Here is a 22,459-nt window from a genome sequence, read left to right as displayed (position 1 = left end):
ATAGTGTATCATAAAAATTCAAGTAGCAGGCCTGCTTTCAGGCAAGGACGCACAGGAACATTTTTCAGAAACAAATAAGTTTCATGCCGAACACTGCAAATGTTCAAGGATGCTTATATTAAAACATACTTATTCAAAATGACCTTTCTAGATTAAAATTTAAATGAATTATATCAATAGAAAGAATGTAAGAACCTTTCTAAGAAAGTAAAAGATTACCACTTACATAATATCCCGAAAAACAGAGTTGAACAAACAATAGGGAGCCAATTTATTCAAGAAGTTAATACCGAAAACAAAAGTTTCAAGAGCTATGTTCAATGTTACATTTTTCAAAAGGATGAGCCTATTCTCTGTTAAATAAAAAGCTTCAAATGTAAACAGTGAATGGTCCATATGATGAGATTTATCCCTAAAACTGAGCAGATTTTCTAAATCAATGCATAGACCAGGCTATTTATAAACTCTATTTCCCATCAGCCTCAGCAGAATGTGGACTAACAATAACAAGTTAATGTTTTCCAGTAATCTTCCTGTGCCATTTAAATGCCAGCACTTGGGCCAAGGTAAACTCGACAATAACAAAAGAGCTAACATCACAATAAAAAAACAAGATTAATGAATTTACATTTCTGCTTTGAAGTGAATGTTGAAAATCATGCCCATAACATAACTCTTTTTCAGCAGCTAGAGTTTAATTGTGCCAAATAGTCTATAAAGTGACCTGAAAGTAAAGTTTAAAAATATCCCTGTTTTTATAACCACAAGCTTCAGTCCTTGGAAAACTTTTTTAGATAAAGAACATCCTCTCCATAGTATTATAAAGTGTATAACTCCCTAAATTACCAAATAGAATTTCTAAACCCTGACCACCATTCTTAAAGTTTTATTAAAAAACTGAAATACAACTTAAAGTGCCAAAACAGAAGTGTAAAGCTTGATGAATTTTTATATATGCCTAATTATATAGTTTTTACTTGAAATAATACAACTCAACAAATGATCCCACTACATGTGATTATTATAAATCACGTTTGTTCTGAAAAAGTACATAATAGCATTCTTTTGCATTGGTAGAATTCTCATCTCTCACATTTACTTAGTTAATAGTAGATACTGATTGTTCATAATATAACAAATAGCAGTACTCACTCTTTACAGGGAAGAGATGAACCTTCAGAATAATTTGCCTTTTTATATTAAAAAATATTTATTAAGAAAATGCTCTTATAAAAATGAAGACAAAAGAAGAAAAACCAAAACGTATATCTTTTCCTACATAGGGGAAAAAGATCATTGACACTGATTTTCAAACTCTTTTGATTCTTTCGTTAACTCATCCATAAACACATCAACTCCTCAGTAAACAAAATGAATTAAACCTTCACAGTTTTCCAACTACAGCTGTTTTACTGTCTATGGACTGAATCACTTCAGTCTATTTTCCAAACCTCCACATATAATTTGGCCACTTAATTGCTAAGAAGGTCCACTATTCTGGTACACTAAGAAATCACTTGTCATTTAAGCAGCTATGTTTATGTGCTAACTTTCCCCATTGTTTAAATATCTACCACCCAAGCCAGTGATGGATTATAACACCCAGGCCCAGAATATACAATTTATCTTGGATTTCTGATGGTTGAGATAACTCGTCTCTAGGTGTTGGGTTTTTGTCACCACTCATCCAAACACATTCTCCCATCTTTTAACTGCCTGTTGTTACCTCCTCATAACATAAACTTCCTCCTTGATAGGCTATGATGATAATGTACTTATCTAAACGAATGTATACATACCAGTGGCAAATGTCTAAGAAACAGCAACACTTTATGCATATAAAATAATTGGGAAAAGACCAATCCGAATTCACAAGAAATCTTTTTAAACAAAAATTATTTTTAAAGGTCGGCTGACCTATCACATAAATATGATCAGTAACATGAACAGTAACCTTAACAAATGACTGTCAAGTAATATTTCTGTTAAAATGAACCTGAATAAATTCAGAAGATTCATTTGCAATGAACATTCATGAAAGATAGTAAGTTTGTATGCAGTCTTAATGTCAAAATTATAAAAACAAAATTCTAAAAAAGTAAAGCTCAAATTAATGAGATTTAGTCTTTAATCTAGAGAAATCTCACTCTATTTAATGAATAAAGTGAGAGCTGACATGGCTGTTAAACCCAGAAGTCTAATGTCAGGAGTTTCTGACCACTCTGAGCACTTTGTATTGCAGGATATGAAGGACTCAAATCTCTACCAAATCGATACAGCTGATAGAGGAGAGTTTTCTACAACATAAGTTTTCTTGTTCTGCTGTGCAGCACTTTAATGTTTGATGTTACCAAAAGGAAATGGGTCATCCAAACTGTATCTCAAAGTGGCAGAAAGTTTAACCTCCAATGTGACAAAAGTAAAACACTGGTCCAATAAGTATTTAAAATCTCAATTAGATTATCCCAGAAACACTTATTTTTAATGCTACCAATAGGAAAACATAGAGAAAAATAAGAAAACACTATCACATCCTTCGGATTATTTAAAAACAGCATTATTCTAATTCGTTAATTCAGTAAAACTCTATTGAGGGTTTAAAGTCAAATGTTACGTGAGTATACAAAATAACCATGTCCCTTCTCATTATTCCTATTCAATATTATGCTGGAGGCCCTAGCTAATTCAATAAGACAAGGAAATAAAAGTAATACCAATTGGAAAGAAAGAAATAAAACTGTCTTATTCATAAAAGACATGATTATCTATCTATGCAGCAAAACCCTGCAGAACTTATTTAAAAAAGATACAGAATAAGTATAGCAAGGTCTCAGAATATGAGGTCAATATATGAAAATTAACCATATTCTCTAAAGACTAGTAATGAATACAGAATTTGAAGTTAAAAAACATCTTTCTAGTAGTATAAAAAACATGAAATATCTTGAGATAAATCTAACAAAATATGTTTAAGATTCATTATCCAAGGATTGTGTAGGCTTGTATTCAGTGAACTTGTTCTATAAAGGGCCAGAGAGTAAATATAATGAGATTTCTGGGTTATATGGTCTTTGTTGTAACTACGCAGCTCTGGCAATATAAGCGTAAAAGCAGCCAAGAAAATATGTAAACAAACAGGCATGGCTGTGTTCCAATAAAACTTTATTTAAAAAAATAGGAGGCAGGATGGATTTGACCTATAGATCATAGTTTGCCAATCCCTGAGGAATAAACTTAGTGCATCTCCTTGTTTACTACTGATTAAGGTCCTAGACTTAGTCAAGTTACTTGTGAGCTTGTAGGCTTTTGTAGAGTAGAGACACAAATAATTTCTATCCAGTGGAACAGTTAATCCTAAAGATTTATAATCTGTTGGATATTAAACTGTCCTATCTAATCCTGCAATCTTACTCTAACATTCTATTAAATTGCCTATAAATGCCCTAGTTTGTCAGATGTTCTTTGAACTAATCATAACATCTTACTGGTCCCCTTATTAATTAACGAGTTAAGTAATATCTTTTACACATGTTCATTTTATATTTGCCTGAAAGTGACAATTTTGTCTTTATGAAAATTATACTTTAACTATGTCAATTCTCCCCCAATTGCTTGAAAGACTCAATGCAATTCCAATAAAAAAATATCAAAATTTTTATTAGAAATGTATTCAATCCATGTTTAAATTTAGAGAAAACTAACATTATTATAATATTCAGTCCTATCAAAACATGCAATATCCCTGGGGAAAACCCTAGAGAATCAACAGAAAACACATTACAAAGGATCTTTACAAATATTATTACAAATGAGACTTAGAAGACTGAGTACAGTATAGTAGAGAACTAAGGAGTAACCCTGAAACCCTGGATCTGCCACTTTCTAGCAATGTGACCTTGGACAAGCTACTTAACCTCTCGGAGCTTCAGTTTCCTTGTTATAAAACAGTACTCACTTTCTAGAATTGTTATAAGGATTTAATGAATAAATATATGTAAGTGCATAAAACAGGGTTTGACAGAGTAAGTATAATAGAAGTGATGACTAATAGTATCATTACAAAGCAAATATCTAGAAATCAATCACTTTCGAAAGTAAAAACAGCACAAGTCAGAAGATAAAACATCATAAAACTATTCATAAGTTATAAGAAATATAAAAAAAGAATATATAATCTATTAAAAAAGCTTTAAAATATAATGCTAATGTCCTACTCAAGAACATTTAATTCAATTCATAAAAGACAAATGAATTGAATTAAATGTTCTTGAGTAGGACAACAGCGTAATAAAGATGTTATGTACAGATGATAATTTAATGTATAAAATAAAAATATTGATAGATGGAAGATGGAGGAACTAGAAAGTTTATTTAAAGTTCTTAGGGTATTGAAAAAGAAAATTAATGAACAGGAATTATTCTCCAGCCAATTGTAAAACATATTACAAGGCTACTGTGAACAACTGGTACATAAGTAGACAAACTGTTCAATGACGCAGACTAAAAATTTAGAAAATAAGAGCAACTGCATTCTGAAATTGAGTATATGACAAAGACAGCCATCTGTCAGGAGAAATAAAATGTATTTTTCACTAAATGAATTTGAGATTAAAAAATGCAATAGCTCTCCATTTATTTTTGTATTCCTCTTGATAATGTTAGGTAATTTTCATAATAGTATTTTAAACCTATAATAATAATTATAAATGATAGTTACCATTTATTGAGAAACTATACCACGACAGCTACTATACCAGGAATCTGTGCATATAACATCTTTATTTCTTATATCAACCTTACAAATTAGATGTTATCATTGTTTTACAGACGGTTAAGCTTCAGTTTAGAATTTAAGTGATTTTCCCTAGGCCAAATATCTACAAAGTGGGGAGAGAATAAGTCAAGCCTAGGTCTGCCTAGATCTAAAACCTCTGTCCACAAAATAATCCAGTTTGTCAATGAAACTCTAAGAATGGAGCAATAAAAACAGTGCTAGATTGCAAATTGTGCAAATCAAGTAGGAATGAAATAACTAGAATAAAACACAGTCTTCTCTTTATAGTTTTTCGTTTTCAAACAGTAAATACACTGGGTCTGTGTCTTATTTATACTCTATCATGGTAGCCTGGCATTTCAGTCTTGGGTGACATCTAAAGTGAATCTACCTTATACCAAATAAAGAAGAGAATTAAAGTGAAGCTAGAATGAGCTTCAATATAATTTTACGCTGGGAAAAATTTTGTAACTTTTTATTTTCTACATATAAGGTCCCAATGTGGGAAACTGAAAATCTGTATGCCAAAAGAATATAACTGTAGTTACTTTGACTTCTCTCTGCTGGGCAGTAAACCTCTTGAACTTCTATTTTCGGAAATTGAGGTATCCCTTTAATCCTGTTACAGAGCTGCTGATGGTGGTAAGACAGCAAAGGAAAGTCGGCACAGGGCCTGTACCAGTAAGGTCTCCAAGAAAAGGACTAAAACAAAATACAAGCAAGAAAAAGCATATTGCAAGAAAATTTTGTGAAATCGGTGTCAGTGTTCACAATTCAACACAAGAAACGCCACCCAACTGCAAGTCATTTCAGACTAAAAGGGGGCCCTGAAGCGGGATCAGCGTTGTGAAACTCCTGGAGCCAGTATTTACAGCATGGTTCAAGTTGTATTTGTGGAAAACAGAACAGTCCTCTATGTTTGTCCTCTCCAAGGATTCTACATATAACCATCACGACTCTCTTCTAGTATTTGGTGTGTATGAAGATACAGTACAGAAAGTGCAGAACTTCCTCTGTTTAGACTGTCAGGTACAAAGACTCCGTTGCATACACTCCTGAAGACCCCTCCTTTTTTTTTTTAAGATCCTTCTGATGATGATTTGTTTTCTATAAGCCGCTGATATAATTGAAACAATTAAGAAAAGATATAAAATTTTTTCAATTACAGTTGACATACAATATTATTAGTTTCAGATATGCAACACAGCGATGAGACATTTATATACCTTATGAAGTGATCACCCTGAGAAGTCTAGTACCCATCTGACACCATACACAGTTATTACAATTTTTTTTAATGAAAATTATCTCTTCAAGAATGGTCTCCATTTAACTCAATGCCTTTTCAAAGTTCTCTTGGATTCTAAAGCTGAAAACACACAAAACTAATGTCCCGTCCTCAAAATGAATTTGCTGTTAGGAATTTACTAGGATGCCCCCAGACAATGATAAAGATCTGCAGTCTAAACATTCCGTCTCAGGTACTGAAGACAACCTGTTAAATCAATGAAGCCTCATTCTATCACACCTGGAAGTCAAACGACCAACACACCTACTTGGGGTTAATGCGAGTACTCTGCTGCTGCTTTCTAGGCTGAGGCCCAAATACCACACCCAGATGAAGTCAGAGATCAGTAATTACTGATATTCAGAAGAGCCCTTTCAGAGGCTCTGGCAATCTAGATACACACAGCATGCTTACCTCTATCCATTACTACTCTATGAGAGAAAAAAATCTGATCTTCTAAGTGAGAGGACTAGAAAGTAGGGTGTACTAGACTGAGTTTTAGATGTATCAAATTATTGCAAAGTTGGTACAGAAATTTTCTGTGCATCCCTCACCCAGTTACCCCATTGTTTCCATCTTACATTGCTATGGTACATTTGTCACAACTAAGGAAATAATTGGTACATTATTGTTAAACTCCATTCCCTTTATTCAGGTTTCACTAGTTTTCACCTAGTTTTTTCTATTCCAGGAGGACACCCAGGTTACCACATTACATTTAGTTGTCATGTCTGCGACACTTCCTCATACTTTTTTCTTGTTTTTGATAACCCTTACAGTTTTGACGAGTACTGATCAGATATTTTATAAGAAGTCCCTCGATTTGAGTTGGTATGATTTTTTTTTTTTTATTAGACTAGGATTACAAGTTTTGGGGAGGAAGACTACAAAGGTGACATGCTATTCTCTCACCATATTATAACAAAGGTACACACTATCACCATGACTTTTCACTGTACTGTTAGCCTTGATCATACAGCTTAGAGGTAGTGTTTGTCAGATTTCCACATGGCAGAATTATTCTCCACCCTCTCTCTTTCCATACTCTGTGGAAGCAAGTTAACTATGCGCAGCCCAGTTAAGCTTCACCTTCTGGAAGAGTTGGAGAGAATCTAAATAAATTATATGGAATTCTTCTGTATGAGAGATTTGTCTTTTCTCCCCCATTTATTTTTCAACCATTTATTTATTTACATCAGTATGGATATTTATTTTATACTTTGGGTTACAGGCCCACTACAACATCCTGGAAAAGGCTTATTTGGACTAGTACTTCTTAAACTTTAATGAGCACACAAGATTCACTGGGGATCTAGTGAAAATGCAGATTCTGATTCAGCAGATCTGGGGTGGCCCCGGATTCTGCATTTCTAACCAACTCCAAGTGGTGCCGATGCTGCTGGTCCGGCAGTACACTTTGAATAACAAGGCTCTCTAGACTGTGCTTGACTTCCTCCAGGAATGAATACTCATTATATTTTACAGCCGCCTGTTCCACCTCTGAAGGGTCAGTCAGGAAAGGAAAAAAAATGAAAATATTTTCAACCCTCAAAGCTATACCAAAATACCTAAAATTTTCACTTGAATACAAACTCTGAGGCAGACTTTTTGGTGTTATTTTTGTTTTTGATTTGTTTTAAACTAAATTTGGGATGTTTTTAGGCCTCCACCACACACAGCTCAACCTCTAACACACACAGGCCACCTCTACTTTACGTGAATTTAAAAATGACTAAACTTATTATAAATGATGCAGCAGTTAGTTATCTAAGATATATCTTCTGAAGTGGATAGACAGCTTGAAATTGTGCATCTCTACTCATTCTGTGCTTTCCTTCAGGAGAGAGAAAGAGTGAAAATTATAGAAACAACAAAGAAGGGAAAGCTAGGACAAAGGAAGATTAGAAAAGTAAATCATACATTTATCCAGAATAGATGAAATGATAATCTTGAAGACATATTTTGCATAACAATATCATCTTCTTCCTTTAATGAGGCCGAGGAGGTGTTGGGGAGGGTGTAGGGGATGCATGAGCAAGAGCCTCACCGCAGCTTAGGCGTTACAGGCTGAAAGGTACCGGTATTCATGTTCTTCAGAGATCTACCACCTCCAGCCTTGATTTGGTGGACTAGACTGTATCTCTAATTTACTATTACAGCTTTCTTTAAAGAACATAGACTCAAATTTCTAGCACCTTAATTCTAAATGTATACACACACACACACACACACACACACACACACACACACACACACAATAAGTGCATGTTCAATCATAAATTTTAACATAAATTACTGCCCTGTATCTCTGTTCTCTAAATAAACGTCTGGAAATCAAACCTGATGACTAAATAGTCTCTCAAATAGACTGATCAATGAGTACTGCTTTTCATTATAAAAAGAACAGTTTGTTAATTGGACAAGTAAATGTCTCATATACTTGAAAAAAATCAATTATAAAACAGGAAACTGAAACTGAAACTGCACTTTAGAAACATGTTAGATATAAAAATGACTATATATCCTGTAATCTGAGAAGAAAGGAAAGGCATAAAGTCTATTTGCTATAAACTGACTTAAACTTACAAGTAAAACCTCTCTTACTGTCTACATGAAATAAAAACACCTTTTCAAAGGCTTAAGTAGTGAATTAGGGAAAAAAATGTCAAACAGCTCATTTAAGATGTTAATTATATTGATCTCTTTGAAGATTAACCAAAGTGATGGAATTTTCTGGCACTTATAAACTCTTCAAAGTCACAATTTAAAAAAGAAAACATTAAATCCATTTGACATAAAAATAACTCCAAACAATTTTAGTCCCCTTTTTGGAAATATGAGTCTCAGGAAGTTAATGAAAAATGTCCCCCTCACCAGAAATTTTACTTTGCTAAGATTAAAAAGGAGAAAATAGGAGAATGACCAAGATCCTAGTGAAAATAGAGAATTACCTCTTCAATATAAACATGGGTCCAATATGAAAGCATCTGACACCTGTACATACATACGTAAACAACTGTGCCAGAGTGCCATTAATTCTAGTATATAACACATATCCCTTCATTAATAAGAAAAAGAAGTGGAGGATGAAGCAGGAAGGCAACAATCTACCTTCATTTGGCAAATGAAGTGAACATATGGAGGTTTAGACTTACTAGGAATCCCCAACAGCATGCTGCACTTAAGGGCGATCATGGGACTTATCTGCACACAGAAGAGGTCACAACCACTGAGGCTTTAGAACAGTTTCGAAAGACCCTTTTTCTGCCCTAATGAACAGTTCTTCTGCAGACAGACGATCTGGCCATTAGAGTCACTCTGTTTTATCTCATTTATTTTTCATGGCTATCCCCAGAAAACAATTTGTTCTCCCATTTTACAGAAGAGCGAATGAAGGCTAAGAAATCTAAGTAGGCAGTGGAGCTGGAGGCTGAACCCAGATAGTTTTAGTACACAGATTTTCTTCTCAACCACTATGACATTACTACAGAACTGTTAATTGGGAAAAGCAACACAGATGATGCACAAGAACAAAGATAAAACCTAATAATCTAAAAGCGAAGGCTAGAGTAAGGGACATATTGCCGGAGGAGGCGGCCCGGGGTAGCCAGAATGGTTGGCACTACTGTGAGAACTGGATGCATATATGATTTTGTTGACTAAATGCATTATTACCTGAGGGTCTAGTGAAGCACAGGAATAAATAAGGCAAAGAAGTAAGAAAGGCATTCGAGCAACTATATGCCAACAAATTGTATAACCTAGAAGAAATGGATAAATTCTTAGCAACATATCTAGAAACCTACCAAGATTGCATCAGGAAGAAACAGAAAATCTGAACAGGCCAATAATGAGTAAGAAGACTGGATAAGTAATCAAACCACCCCCACCCCCAAACCAAAAGCCCAGGACAGATGGATTCACTGGTGAATTCTACCAAACATTTAAGGAAGAATTAATGCCAATCCTTCTCAAACTCTTACAAAAATTTGAAGAGGAAGGAATACTCCCAAACTCACTTTACAAGGCCAGCATTACCCTGACACCAATTCAATAGCACACAGCATAAAAGATCATATACCATAATCAAATGGGATGAGATTCATCTCTGAGATGCAGGAGTGCCTCAACACATGCAAATTAATAAATATGATATATCACATTAATAAAATGGAAGATAAAAATCATATGATCATCTCAATAGATGGGGGACTGGGAGAAAGAGGAGAAGAACAAGAGGAAGAGGAAGAGGAAGAGGAAAAGAAAGAAGAAGAGGGGTGCTTCCTTTGTGATTTCTGGCCTGAGTGATGTATTCCCCTTCTGCTCCTTTATTCCCATGCACAGCTCATTGTAGCCTATAGAACCACAATTTGTTCATGGGTCAGAAATGGTCTTTCTCATGGTCAGTGGTATTTAAAAGAGCTGCATCAGACCTTGTCCACACAGAATCATGTTGAAAATCCACAGGAATCATGGAACAAAGGTCTTTGACCAAAGGCGTTGGCCCCCAGGGGACATGTGGAAATGTCTGGAAACATTTTTGCTCTAATAGCTGGGAGGGTAGGCACTATAGGTATCTGCTGGGGGGACGATACCACGCATATTACAATGCACAGTACAGTGCCCATGACCAAGAATCACCAGGCTCAAGATGCTAATATTGAGAAACCCTGCCACGGAAGGACAGGGCGAAGGGGATGGAGATACACAATGCAGAGAAATATAATAATGTCATGATCAATAATACAATTTAAAATAGGAAGAGTTTTATTACTTATTTAAACTTTCCTTCAGGATCATGGGCTGATTTTACATCAGGCCTCTGGGGTGGCTGCCAGAGGCTATACTCAACCACATTGCTTTTAAACTGCCAGCTGTGCTCAGTCACTAAAACATGTTGGGTGCTCTAAATTAATCCAAGGGCTATACAACGAGTACATATGCACTGCAATCTCAGAAATGCTTCCCCAATAAACACAATGAGGTATTACTTTTTCCCTATTAGATTGGCATATCTAAAACCAAACAACAAATAATGCTGTTTTCACGGGCTGGAGACCCACCAAATGAAGCATATCACGCAATGGGACCACATACCATCAGATATTTTATAAGAATTCTAGGTAACAACAGAAGCCTGCCAGTGTGCCCACATAGTGATGTTCTGTTGTGATTTTAAAGTACACTCAGAATTATCTTCAGTCATAAAAAGTCTCAAACAATGAGGCTAAGAGGGGATGGAAAGCAGGTCTTCCAAGATGAAAAACGAACTCAGAAGAGTGCTAGATTAATCTATCTAGGAGGATCCTATATCTCCCTTTCACTTTATGAACTCCGAATTTCTCCCTTTGAATGGTAAAAGACTTCTTTGTCTGGAACAGTGTGACAGTGTTCCTTTCCTGATTCATCAAGCTTCTGATGGGGTCTGAGGGAGGGGTTGTAATTCAAAACAAAACAGGTGCAAGGAATAACAACCTAATAGGCAGGAATTCAACCTTCAAAAATCAGAACTAATTTCAGCTCTTATAATCTTTAATATGATCTATAAGAAGGTAGAGAACATTGACTGATGAAAGTTGGAACCTTTTGTGAAGCATGCTAACATGTAAAGTCAAAATTGCTGAAAACTGATTCATTTCAGTCATGCACACAGTTATGCACATGCTCGCAAATCAATAGGAATTCTCATATTTTTGAAAGTATTATTTCAATGTACAACATTAATTTCTCTAATACACGGCTTTCTTAAACTCAAAATCTTTCATCCACCATCTACGTCAGTAGTGTTCTCATTCTGGAGCACACACCCCTGTCAGGGGTGGTTGTGGTGACAGTGGCAGGTGTAGCGCCAAGCAGTAATAAGAGCAACTAACATTTCTTGGGCACTCACTATATGCCAGAGACTTTGCTGGGCACTACACACGTATTAATTCATTTAACCCTCACAAGCAACCTATGAGGTAGATTTTATCTTCCCATTCACAGAGGAAGAAGAATCAATTCTCCCAAAATAACATAGCTAGCAAAGGGGAGAGGTAGGATCTAGATGGAAACAAGCCAGCTCCAGTCTATGCTCTCACTCACTACACACCATGACCTCTTCAAGCACATGTTCCCAGCTTTTATATACTTACTTATTAAGAAATCACATACTACTCTATAAATACGTTATGTACATTATACATCAGATATAAAATAATAGTTAAGAGGACGAGAGAAAAGAAATAACATGCCAACATATTCTTCCACATGCATTAGTGTCTTGCACACTACACTTTGAAGGCCACGGGCCTACAGAGTCTAAATGGCTTGGCCTGGCATTTGTGGTCTCACACATGCTGACCTGTGCTCACTTTGACAATCGCACATCTCATCTGTCCCTGACATACTCCTGAATACAACAGGCTGGTTTACTCCTTGTCCCCTGCAGACACGTTCAGCATGACCACCTCCGTGCTTTGGTTCGCAACAAGTCCCTTGTCTCAACAGTAGAGAACTAGTTTAAAGGTTTATCCCAAGACCCAGTGTCCCCACAAAGACTAGTCTAGCTCTCAAATATGTGTTTTCGGCCACTTGTATGGCATACACCACAGCCAGGTATTTCTGTGTAATTGTTTGTGGTGTGACAGGCTTGTTTTCCATGGCAGCTCATAAGCCTCTTGAGGGCAGAGAACATGTTATATATTAACTTTTCTTTGTATTCTTCATGGTACCTGGCATAGTATTCGGTACTTAATAATCACTCAACAACTATTTGCTAAATAAAAGAATACATGAACGTTCTCCACATTTACTCCACAACTCTAAGATCCAGGTACAGACGGTTAAGATAAAGATCACCCTGGAAAGCAGAGAACGTGATGCGATGGATATTTTCCTCTTTGTCTAAGCTCATGGGAAACATGACAGACTGACTTGACTCACTGTGATTGTATGGAAAAGGACTTCACATAGTTCCCAGTAATCTCCACGTCTAGCATAGGGCCGATGTAGAGCTTACAAAGTCCTAAAGTAGTGGCATCCTTCCTGGCCTTGGTTATCTACTACTGCTGACTCTGTTGACATGTCTCTATGGTTGAAGGCAGCCTCGAACACACAAACGTGTGTGACCGACTCAATTTCAGAAGAAAAGGTGTATACTCTTTACTGAAAAAAAAAGTTTTCCATTCATGGTCTTTTGGTGGGATTTGCTCAAATGTTATCTTTTCAACAATGGCTATTGTGATGCCTTCTTTTTTTTTTTTTTTTACGCCTATAGCACCTGGTCTTCCTAGGTGGTCTCCCATCCAAGTACTAACCAGGCCCGACCCTGCTTAGCTTCCAAGATCAGACGGGATCGGGAGTATTCAGAGTGGCTTGGTCGTAGACCTGATGCCTTATTTAATACCACCACCTGCCACCCTCTCTTACCAATCCCTGACTCCCCTTATCTTACTCTCTACTCGTTCATTTTGTCCATAGCAATTATTACCTTCTAGTAAATGATATAATTTACTTGTTTATTATTCTTATTATAATAAATTAGAATAAATTTCATCATAATATCATTTACTATTGCCTGTCTCCTTGTCTCTAGAAAGTAAGCTCTGTGAGAGCAGTGATCTTTGAGAGCAAGGATCTGTCTCTGTTGTTCTCTGACGTGTTCCAAGGACCTGAAACAGTACTTGGCAAACTGCTGCTCAATCAGCAGCTGTCAAATGAGCCAATAAATAGACAATGTCAACTTCTATTTCACCCCATACCTTGAAGGCTCCAGAGAGAGCACTCTTGCCTGAGAATGCTCTTTCCCTCATCCAGAGAAGTAGTATAGTAGAGTGGTTAACTGTACAAGCTTGAAAGCTTTGAATCTCAGCTCCATTTTTGACCATTTCTCCTTACATAACTTTAGTCAAATCTCAACCCCTCTCATCCTCAGTTTTCTCATCAGAACAATGGGAACAATCCCAGAAGAACCCCTACAGGCACTCAACACACATATATACATACCCACACACTCAACAGGTGGTGTGTGTATATATGTATGCATGTGTACATGTCTGTGTGTGTACATATATACATACATATGTTCTTTTCACCATTATTTTCCCTACTCTAATACTAAAAAGTAACAAAAGCCTGGAGATACATCAACTGACAAATCTCTAAATTCTACATACCCCTGATTGATACTTTAAGTTCAGAGCATTACAGAACAAAAGCAGTACATTGTCTAGTGACAGTGGCATTGCACTACAGTCGATGCCCCAGACCTGGCAGCTAAAAGCTGTCCTCCACACCCAGTGAAAGCTCCCTAAGCAACACACACCAATAAAAACCTTCCAATATTTATAAGGAAGGGATTAATTCATCTTCAAAAGTAGCGTTTTAATTAAAAGTGACTTTTCTGGGCTTATATTCAGAAAGGAAGATATTGCCAAAAGGTAAGACTTAACAAGGTTTAGTTCTTTTCTTTCTCTCTCTCTTTCTCTTTCTCTCCCTCCCTCTCTCCCATCCCCGCCCTCTTCCCTTTTTTTAAAGAGCCCAGTGCTTCCCAATTCTTTTCACATCAAAGCACACACATAAAATAATCTTTCTTTGGCACTCTGGGATAAACAGATGCTGCTACTCCCAGCTGCAGGTGACTATCTGGAGCCTCCAGCCTGCTAGGCCCTAAGAGCTGAAGGAATCAATAAATACTTGGCACGTCTACAGCCAGGCCATTGAAGAAGCTTTGTCTTAGCCCATTTTGGATTGGGACATTCCTAACAACTTAGATTTTTCTCCTTTTGCATGAACACAAGTCCTCAGAAATCAAGAGTGAATCCGGCCACTAGACACAAGAGTGAGCATTTTCTTTATGACTCACTTAAGAAAAAGAGCACACTAACAAAAAAAAAACAAAAACAAAAAACAAAAAGCAATCCATTTATAACTTACAGCGTCAGCATAATTTCATGCTTTTGTTTGTGATTTTCCATTCTGAAATTATATTTTCTGAGTACAGAATAAACAGCAATGGAGATAGGCCAACCTGAGGTCACCAAATGGAATGTATCAAGTAATGGTCCATTTCTGGACAGCTTGAGCATTCTACTTTGTTTCACAATTTATACTTTTAAGAAATAGGAAAAAGATACTGAAATTCTTTAAGCATAGGTGCTATCTTATATGGTCACATTTTTCAAAGATGGAATTGATCTTTCTTTTAAATGATATTTAGTCCTAGATTTTGGTGCAACAATATTAGTAAAAAACATTTTTTTCTAAAAACATCTGTTTCTCTTATTTAGAAAACCCCGGTAGAATTTATACTAAGGCTACCTCTATCACTGACTTTCTGTTTGCTTTCAGTGCTTCTCAGAGGGGAGGATGGTTGGCCTTATTCCTGTTTTCTTGACCAGTGATTACTTCAGACAACTAGCTGGCCGAACTAGCCTACTTTTCTTTCTTTCCTGGTTTTCTGTTCTTCTTTTCCACAAAGGTAATACCAAGATCTGTCTCTGTTTTTGTCCTCACGCTGTCCCTTTCTCCACCCCCGCAAAGACCCTAACTCTAGCCCTGACATGGAGTGTATCAGAGTGTTGCGGACTAAGGCAGAAATGACCTTATTTTCCATTTTCTTTTATGTCTGATGCCCTGTATGGTGGCTTTAGATTTTTGTATCATCTTCATTTGTGTTATTCATATGCTCCCTGGGCCCTGAGGGTTTATTTTAGCTGGCTCACTCGGTTTCTAACCCACAACTTGACTATACTGCAGGTAAGAGCCTTAAAGGCAAACTCATGTTTTTACCCGCTCCCCTGAACAGGGTAAGCATATCACAGTGTCTGCTGCATTGAATTCATTATTGCCCATTTTTTCATGGTCCCATCAGTTCCTAGGCCTAGGATCTACAATTCTAATGGTTGCCCATGTTTGCGAACTGGGCTCTAACCTAGGTCCCAAGGGAGGATTCTACATTTCTAGGGCAGGAGTATTAAATGAGAGACCAAAGAGAAATGATGAGAAAGAGATGAGCAGAAGGAGGGAAGGTACGATGAGTACTTTTAAAAGTCTTTTACCAGGTGTAGCTTCTCTGGGTTTCACTGACTTCCTCTGTCTCTCTTTATAATACTGATGGACTTACTTTGTGTCCAATCATATCAAATTAGATTTAAGGAGACCTACTGAGTGACAAGGAATTTAAAAAAGCAAAGATGGGTTCTTGGTTTGGTTTCCCTAGGCATAAAATGTTGTTATTCACATCAATATCAGAGAGGCAGCACGTTTTAAAGAGAGGAAGAGCACAGGCCTCAGGGTTTAATATTTTATCTTTACCCCTTCTACCTCTGTGACATTATGCAAGTCACTCTCTCAGGCTTACCTCAATTTCCTCATCAGAGACTGAGGTTGGGGTGTTGTGGGGGGCCATACGAATAGCACATACTTTGCTGGGTTGCTGAGAGTATTAATGCAACTTGTGTAAAATGCAGGAGGTGCTCGAAACATTTACTTTGCTTCTTTATGGCAAACTTTCCAAATGTGTGGGCCTAGGCTGTCTGAGGTCCGTCCCTGGCTAATAATACATGTCAACCCAAGTATGCAGCACTGCTGCTCAGCTCCACAGCCAAAAATGCAGAATCTTTTTGACTCAGAATTCTAAAAGTGCAGAAATCAAGGCTCCAGATTTGGGGGCATAAAAGTATTTAACAGATCCTGCTGGTAAAAACTGAAAATGTTTAATACTGGCAAAGGGATATGTAGAACTGTGGTGATTAGTTGCATTAACTGAAGGAAAAAAAAAATACTTTTGCCTAGAAAGTTCAGATAATATGCAAAAGTTATTTTTCTGCTTACGTAGAAGGTAAAGTGCCTCAACTGCCAATTTTACCTTACCTATATTACAACCTTAATTAATGAAAGAGCAGAGATCACCTTTTTATAACAACAGCAAAAAAAAAAAATAAAATAAAATAAAATAACCAAAATCGATAGGAAACAAAACAACTCGAAACTCAAACTTTACTTCAAATGGTATATACATGTTTCCTTCTGAAACACCAAAGGGTAAGTTAAGTGCCCAAGAATCAGAATAAATCTTTCCTCATGATTGTTGGCTAAACGCTTCCTCAAATACAAGAGAACTTTTTTGGACTCCAATGTGATTTCTCAAGAATGATAAGTAACCTAGTAATAATCTTAAGTCCTCAACATGCAGAATTTTGGCAATGAAAACAGACGGTTAATTCTATTTAAAAGACATGGTAGTTCTGCCAGTGTTGTTCCAAATGAGGTAATGTCCAGGGCTCTTATCTAGCCTTTATTGAGATTTCATGTCATTTACCACTGGCTCTTGTGAATCTGCTATACAATCTCACCTTTTCTGATGTGTGTTACTTCCAACCATTTCAACATGGCAATTATGAACCTCTGGTTTTTAAAATTGAGAAATGAATCCCACATGTTCTTCTTTTTTTTTTTTTAATGTCCTATAATTTGAGTCTTTCTTCCATAGTCCCAGAAAATTCAGAGATCAGCATATTTCTTTTTCAAGGTATACTATAGAAATACTTCTGAGGTTTGATATATTTCTATAAACATTTTTCAAAGAAGTCAAAATGTATAATTCAAGAAAATGTTCTGTGAAAGAATTTGTTTTCTGATTACAATATGATTTTCTGCTTAAAAAAAAAAACAAAACACAACAATTTTATATTTACTTAGCTGGCTCTGAAAGTCCCATGGAGATTATCATTCCTTTCAAGCCCTAGCATCTCTTTTCCAGGTGCAGGCCATTTACTGATTTCAAAGGTAGCTTTATGTGGGGAAGGAATCTATAACTTGTAGAAAGAAAAAAGATCGTCTCCATCTTAACCCCTTATGTTTTCCCCATAAAGAACAACAGATTGAAACAGAACTATTACAACACAGATGAGACACCCGAAAGGACATGACGGAAGCATTTTCACATGCCTTCGACTTCCTTTCTCAACCAGGGTATAAACCAATCTTGGTAAAGACAGCAATCTGTTTGACAAACATGAACATGATACCCAACACCCATATTGCTGTGTTTGTTTGTTTTTCAACGAGTCCTTCATCTCTCCAATACTCAGCAACACGAGCAACAGCCACAACCACCCCAGAGTTATAGGGTTTTTACCTTCCCATGTTTCACATTTTATGTAGCAGAAAAAGTAAATTTGAGAATATCAAAGGCAGCTCAGAGACAGAGTAAATGACCATGTTTTGTTGCTGGGCAGACTGGTGAAACATGAGCCAGACCTGTTAGTGGTATGTGTGGGAAACTCAGCTGGGAGGCCCATTTATACAACTGGTAAAAGAGCCAAAGAAGCAATTCCAACCTTACCACTTCTGACAAAGTTCAGCCAAGAGTGGATTTTCAATAAAGAAAATCCAATGGCTGATCCCTCCTTGACATTCTAAGATTTCCTTCTAACCTAGCAGCATAATCAATGATTCTTTGAAAAGCTTATTCTGCATTACTCATTATTGCTAGCCTCTTTCCTTCAAAGTAGCAGTATGACAGAATCAAGAGACTTAACTTGCACTGGCCTTAGGGTCCCATCCTTAAAAACAAGATAATAACCCCTGCTCCTCTCTTCCTCACAGGGCTATAGGGAGATGAGTACTTAAGAGTTTGTACTGACGAAAGCATCAAAGATCCGTAAAGCACATAACACAGACCAGAGGATCTGGTCTGGGAGCCTCAGGGGTTGCACAATCTTTTTAGGAGGGCTGCAAGATTAATCTATTTTCAAAATGATACTAAGGCATTACTTCCTCTTTTATTCTCATTCTCTCAGTGTACAGTGGAGTTTGCCACAGGTTACAAGGTATGTGATGATGCCATCACTCTAATGACTAATAGAATGTGTGCTTGTGACAGCTTGTGTTTTAAGATTTTCTATTTTAGTTTCTAATTAAATATTAGATAGGCAAAAGCTCTTTGGGATCCTCAACAACCTTTGAGAGGGTCAAAAGGTCCTGAGACCAGTTTGAGATCAGCCTAGAACTGCGGTCCCACCCAAATTTGCAGTTCCCAGATGAGCTGACTTCTCACCTACCCTGAGCCTTTCTGAAAGTGTTCCATCTACATGGTAAATGCTTTTCAAACTCCCTTCATCTGGCTAACTTCTTCTGCTCTCTGTTTCAATGTCAATCTCTCCCTGACTTCCCCAAGGCCAGTCAGGTGGCCCTGCTATGTGCTCCCTTAGCATCTAGCACACTACATTGTGATTGCCCATTTCTTGGTCTATTTTGTCCTCAACTCAAGAACTGACTTGTCACTGTTTTCACTATGACACAGTAGTATGGTAGGAGGCACTCAGTAAATACTTGTTGAATATATAAAACAACGAAGGAAGGAAGGCAAGAAGATAGAAAATTAAGTTACTAAAAATATATTAGCTTTCACTATGGTACAGGCTCAAGAAAACTATGTTAATAATAACAATAATAACTATATCTTTATATCTTATTACGTATGAGGTACTACTCCAAGCACTTTATACGCATGAATTCATTTAATCTTCACAAAATCCCTATGAGGTATGCACTAATATTATCCTCATTTCAAAAATGAAGACATAGATGTACAGGTAGTGAGTGGTAGATATGAGAGTGACACCAACAGTCCAGCTCCAGAGTCCCATGCCATTAACTATTCTACACTTGCCTTACGTGTCAGCAGTGTAGACCTCAAGCTTATAACATATATTGGGGTCTCGAGGCCACCTCTCATCTCTGTTCACAAATCAGAAATATGACCTGATATTTCCAGCCCCCGCCCCATGGTGAATGACCACAGTAGGCTATGTGAACATCAACATCTTCTCACCAATACCACCTGTCCCCAAGTTTATAGTTAGGGTTTAAAAAGAGTTTCAAAAAAATGTCTATTTATTAAAAATAAAAAGACTACTCCGTAGCACAGAGAAATTTGAAAGTAGAATCTGGTATTTCCATGTACTATGGAATCATGTTGCAGGGCAAATGCTCCCTGGCATGTATAACTCTCCTCGTGCTTCTTGGGTTAACCTCTCTTTCAAGGAATTCTCATAATTTTACTCTGAAAAGGGAATGGCTTAGAATGTTTTGCAGGCATACTTGATGGAAAAGACAAAATTTTACCTGGTGCAGAGAGGTAAGTACAAATGGGAAACATGCTGAAGAAAATAGGATTTACTGCAATAGATGATCTGGGAGAATCATGGTTGACATTGTATTCATGATTAGAATGAAAAAAATACACCTAGGAAATACCTGTTCTTTCAGCAATAGAATAAAGTTCTATGGAAAATTAAAAGCTTGTGCATCAAATCTTCACCTACTAAAAGCACATGAGAAAACAAAGTTCATCTTGTGGTGTTTGACAAAGTCACACACAGTAACTTTACTTACCTGGAGAAGTGTCCCATGAATATGGTTTTGCCGGAAACACTGGTCAGTGCAGTTGGGGAGTTTGGCCAACAGAGCTCGGATGGTATCAGGAATTTCGTCTATCATAACAAATGGGACCAGGGCACGAGCTGCCATTTCACGGGAGCGGTAGACAGGTGAGTGACCACATCTGGAAAGAAATAAAATCACAAGACCAGTAAATACTCACTTCCACATCTGTGTCTTTTGTGTATGCTGAGGCTCTGTCTAGCTCTGGTTGGGATATCAAAGCTGAGAAGGTAGGGGGAGTTGCTCTTTATTCCCAGTGATGTTTTTACTACTTCCTTTATTCCAAATGATCGTGCGTGTGAATTCGTGACTTTACTTTTCTTATAAATATCATTAACATCTATGATTCTATCACAGGAATAAACACAAATAGGCTTTGCAAATAAGACAACAGATAATCAAACAACCATTTGTTAGGCACTCCTAATAAACAAAAGCATCATAACAAGTGCCATGAGAAATCAGACAGTCACTGTTGTCTTTGTGGAGCCTATACTCTCATTGGCAAGATGAGATGAGAAGTATATTTGAAAAAATGACCAAAAGCACAAGACGGTACTGGAAAAATAAGAAGCAAGTGATCTTGACATTACGGCTACAGGAGGATAAGACTGTGGATTGTAGATCTGAGACAGACGGATCTCAGGGAAGCAAACATGATCAAGTAACACCAAAGAAAACAAGGCAGTTGTTTCAACCAGGAATAATAGTATGAAGCAAAAGCAGGAATGCTCAGGTAGAAATCTATAGGTAGATGTGTCTAGCTGATGTAGAGGCACTTGAATAATAGCGGAATGTAAGGCTGAGATGTGGGTCAAGTCAGACTGGGGAGTGCCAAAAATGGCAGACTACATGATCTGAACTTATTTTCAAGAGAACAAGAGATAGACCCTCAAGTCATCGAAGCTTTGTCTCTGGACTAACTCACACACAAAGAACTTGAATAGACTCCAGTTCTTAAAGTAAAAGTCATGGACAAGTGGTACTTTGAGATTCTATGAAGGTCACTAGAAAGGCAGGTCATCACCTAAGGGCCTCTTGACTTTGTAAACACTCAGAACCTGAGAGTCCACACAATTTTTTTTGAAACTGTATACCTGAGAGCCTTCAAAAGTACAATATTATTTGAGAGGAAAGGCCAATATGTCCTAGCTTAAATAAGTTCTTGACTAGAACTCTCATCCAATTAAAAAAGTTACTCATTCAACTTACATAAATGTCTTCGATGACAAGACAAGGATGGGAAAGGTGAGAAGACAGCAGACTCTACAGAGGAAAGAGATGGGCTCTTGGTTTTTTTTTTTTTTTTTTTGCTTGTTTGTTTTTGTTGTCTCTCAAAATTAATCAACATTCCAAGAAGGAATTACTGGCAAACTGCGAGCCATTAAGCCTATGTAGCCATTTAGGCTGAGCCTTAAGATTGAAATGTTTCTAACACCCCAGAGGCATCACCAATATCTATCTTAATATGACGGTAAAAGTACAGATACAATTTCTGTACAAATAGAATGAATGATCAAAGCAGGGGTCAAAGCAAAGATGGGGAGTAGGGTAAGGAGCAGGAGGTAGGGAAAGAGAAGAAAGAGGTACTAGGTAAGTCAAAACATTGTGTCATTTTTTTCCCCTAAGAGTGTTGGTCCGTGAGATAGGTCAATCAGTGTGCACTTCCAGGATGGGGAAGAGCTCACCTCACATAATATTATGGTAAGACACTGAGGGCTAAGGTTACGGTAAGTAGCTACAGACTTCCTAATGGTCTTTGACTAGGTTCTGCCAACTCGCCCATTTTCTCACTTATTTTTTCTTTAAAATAATTAAATGTTTAATCTGTAATTGGCAAACACAGTAAAATGTTTGCTTTGGCCCACGGGGGGTTAGGGGTTAGTGAAAAAATTTCATTTGACAGAGAAAAGACTGAAAATGCTTTGAGATTTAATTAGCAAATGACCACACTCAGCACAGTCATT

At 36.9% G+C, this 22,459-nt stretch overlaps 1 protein-coding gene and 1 pseudogene across 7 annotated transcripts in view; both read right to left on the bottom strand.

Annotated features, from left to right (window-relative positions):
- The window catches only part of THADA (THADA, armadillo repeat containing), a 296,280-nt gene that overhangs the window by 112,709 nt on the left and 161,112 nt on the right, over positions 1 to 22,459 (bottom strand). For all 7 annotated transcript variants that reach the window (XM_023531302.1, XM_023531301.1, XM_023531303.1 and 4 more), the window contains one exon: positions 20,445 to 20,613. In XM_023531302.1, the coding sequence (XP_023387070.1) occupies positions 20,445 to 20,613 (169 nt within the window). The remainder of the gene's footprint in view (positions 1 to 20,444; positions 20,614 to 22,459) is intronic.
- LOC111740646 lies at positions 13,312 to 13,430 on the bottom strand (annotated as a pseudogene).

The sequence above is a fragment of the Pteropus vampyrus genome, unplaced genomic scaffold (assembly GCF_000151845.1).
Source record: "Pteropus vampyrus isolate Shadow unplaced genomic scaffold, Pvam_2.0 Scaffold66, whole genome shotgun sequence".
Taxonomy (NCBI): domain Eukaryota; kingdom Metazoa; phylum Chordata; class Mammalia; order Chiroptera; family Pteropodidae; genus Pteropus; species Pteropus vampyrus.
The sequence above is the reverse complement of the archived record's forward strand: the minus strand, read 5'-3'. Positions and strand labels throughout refer to the sequence as shown.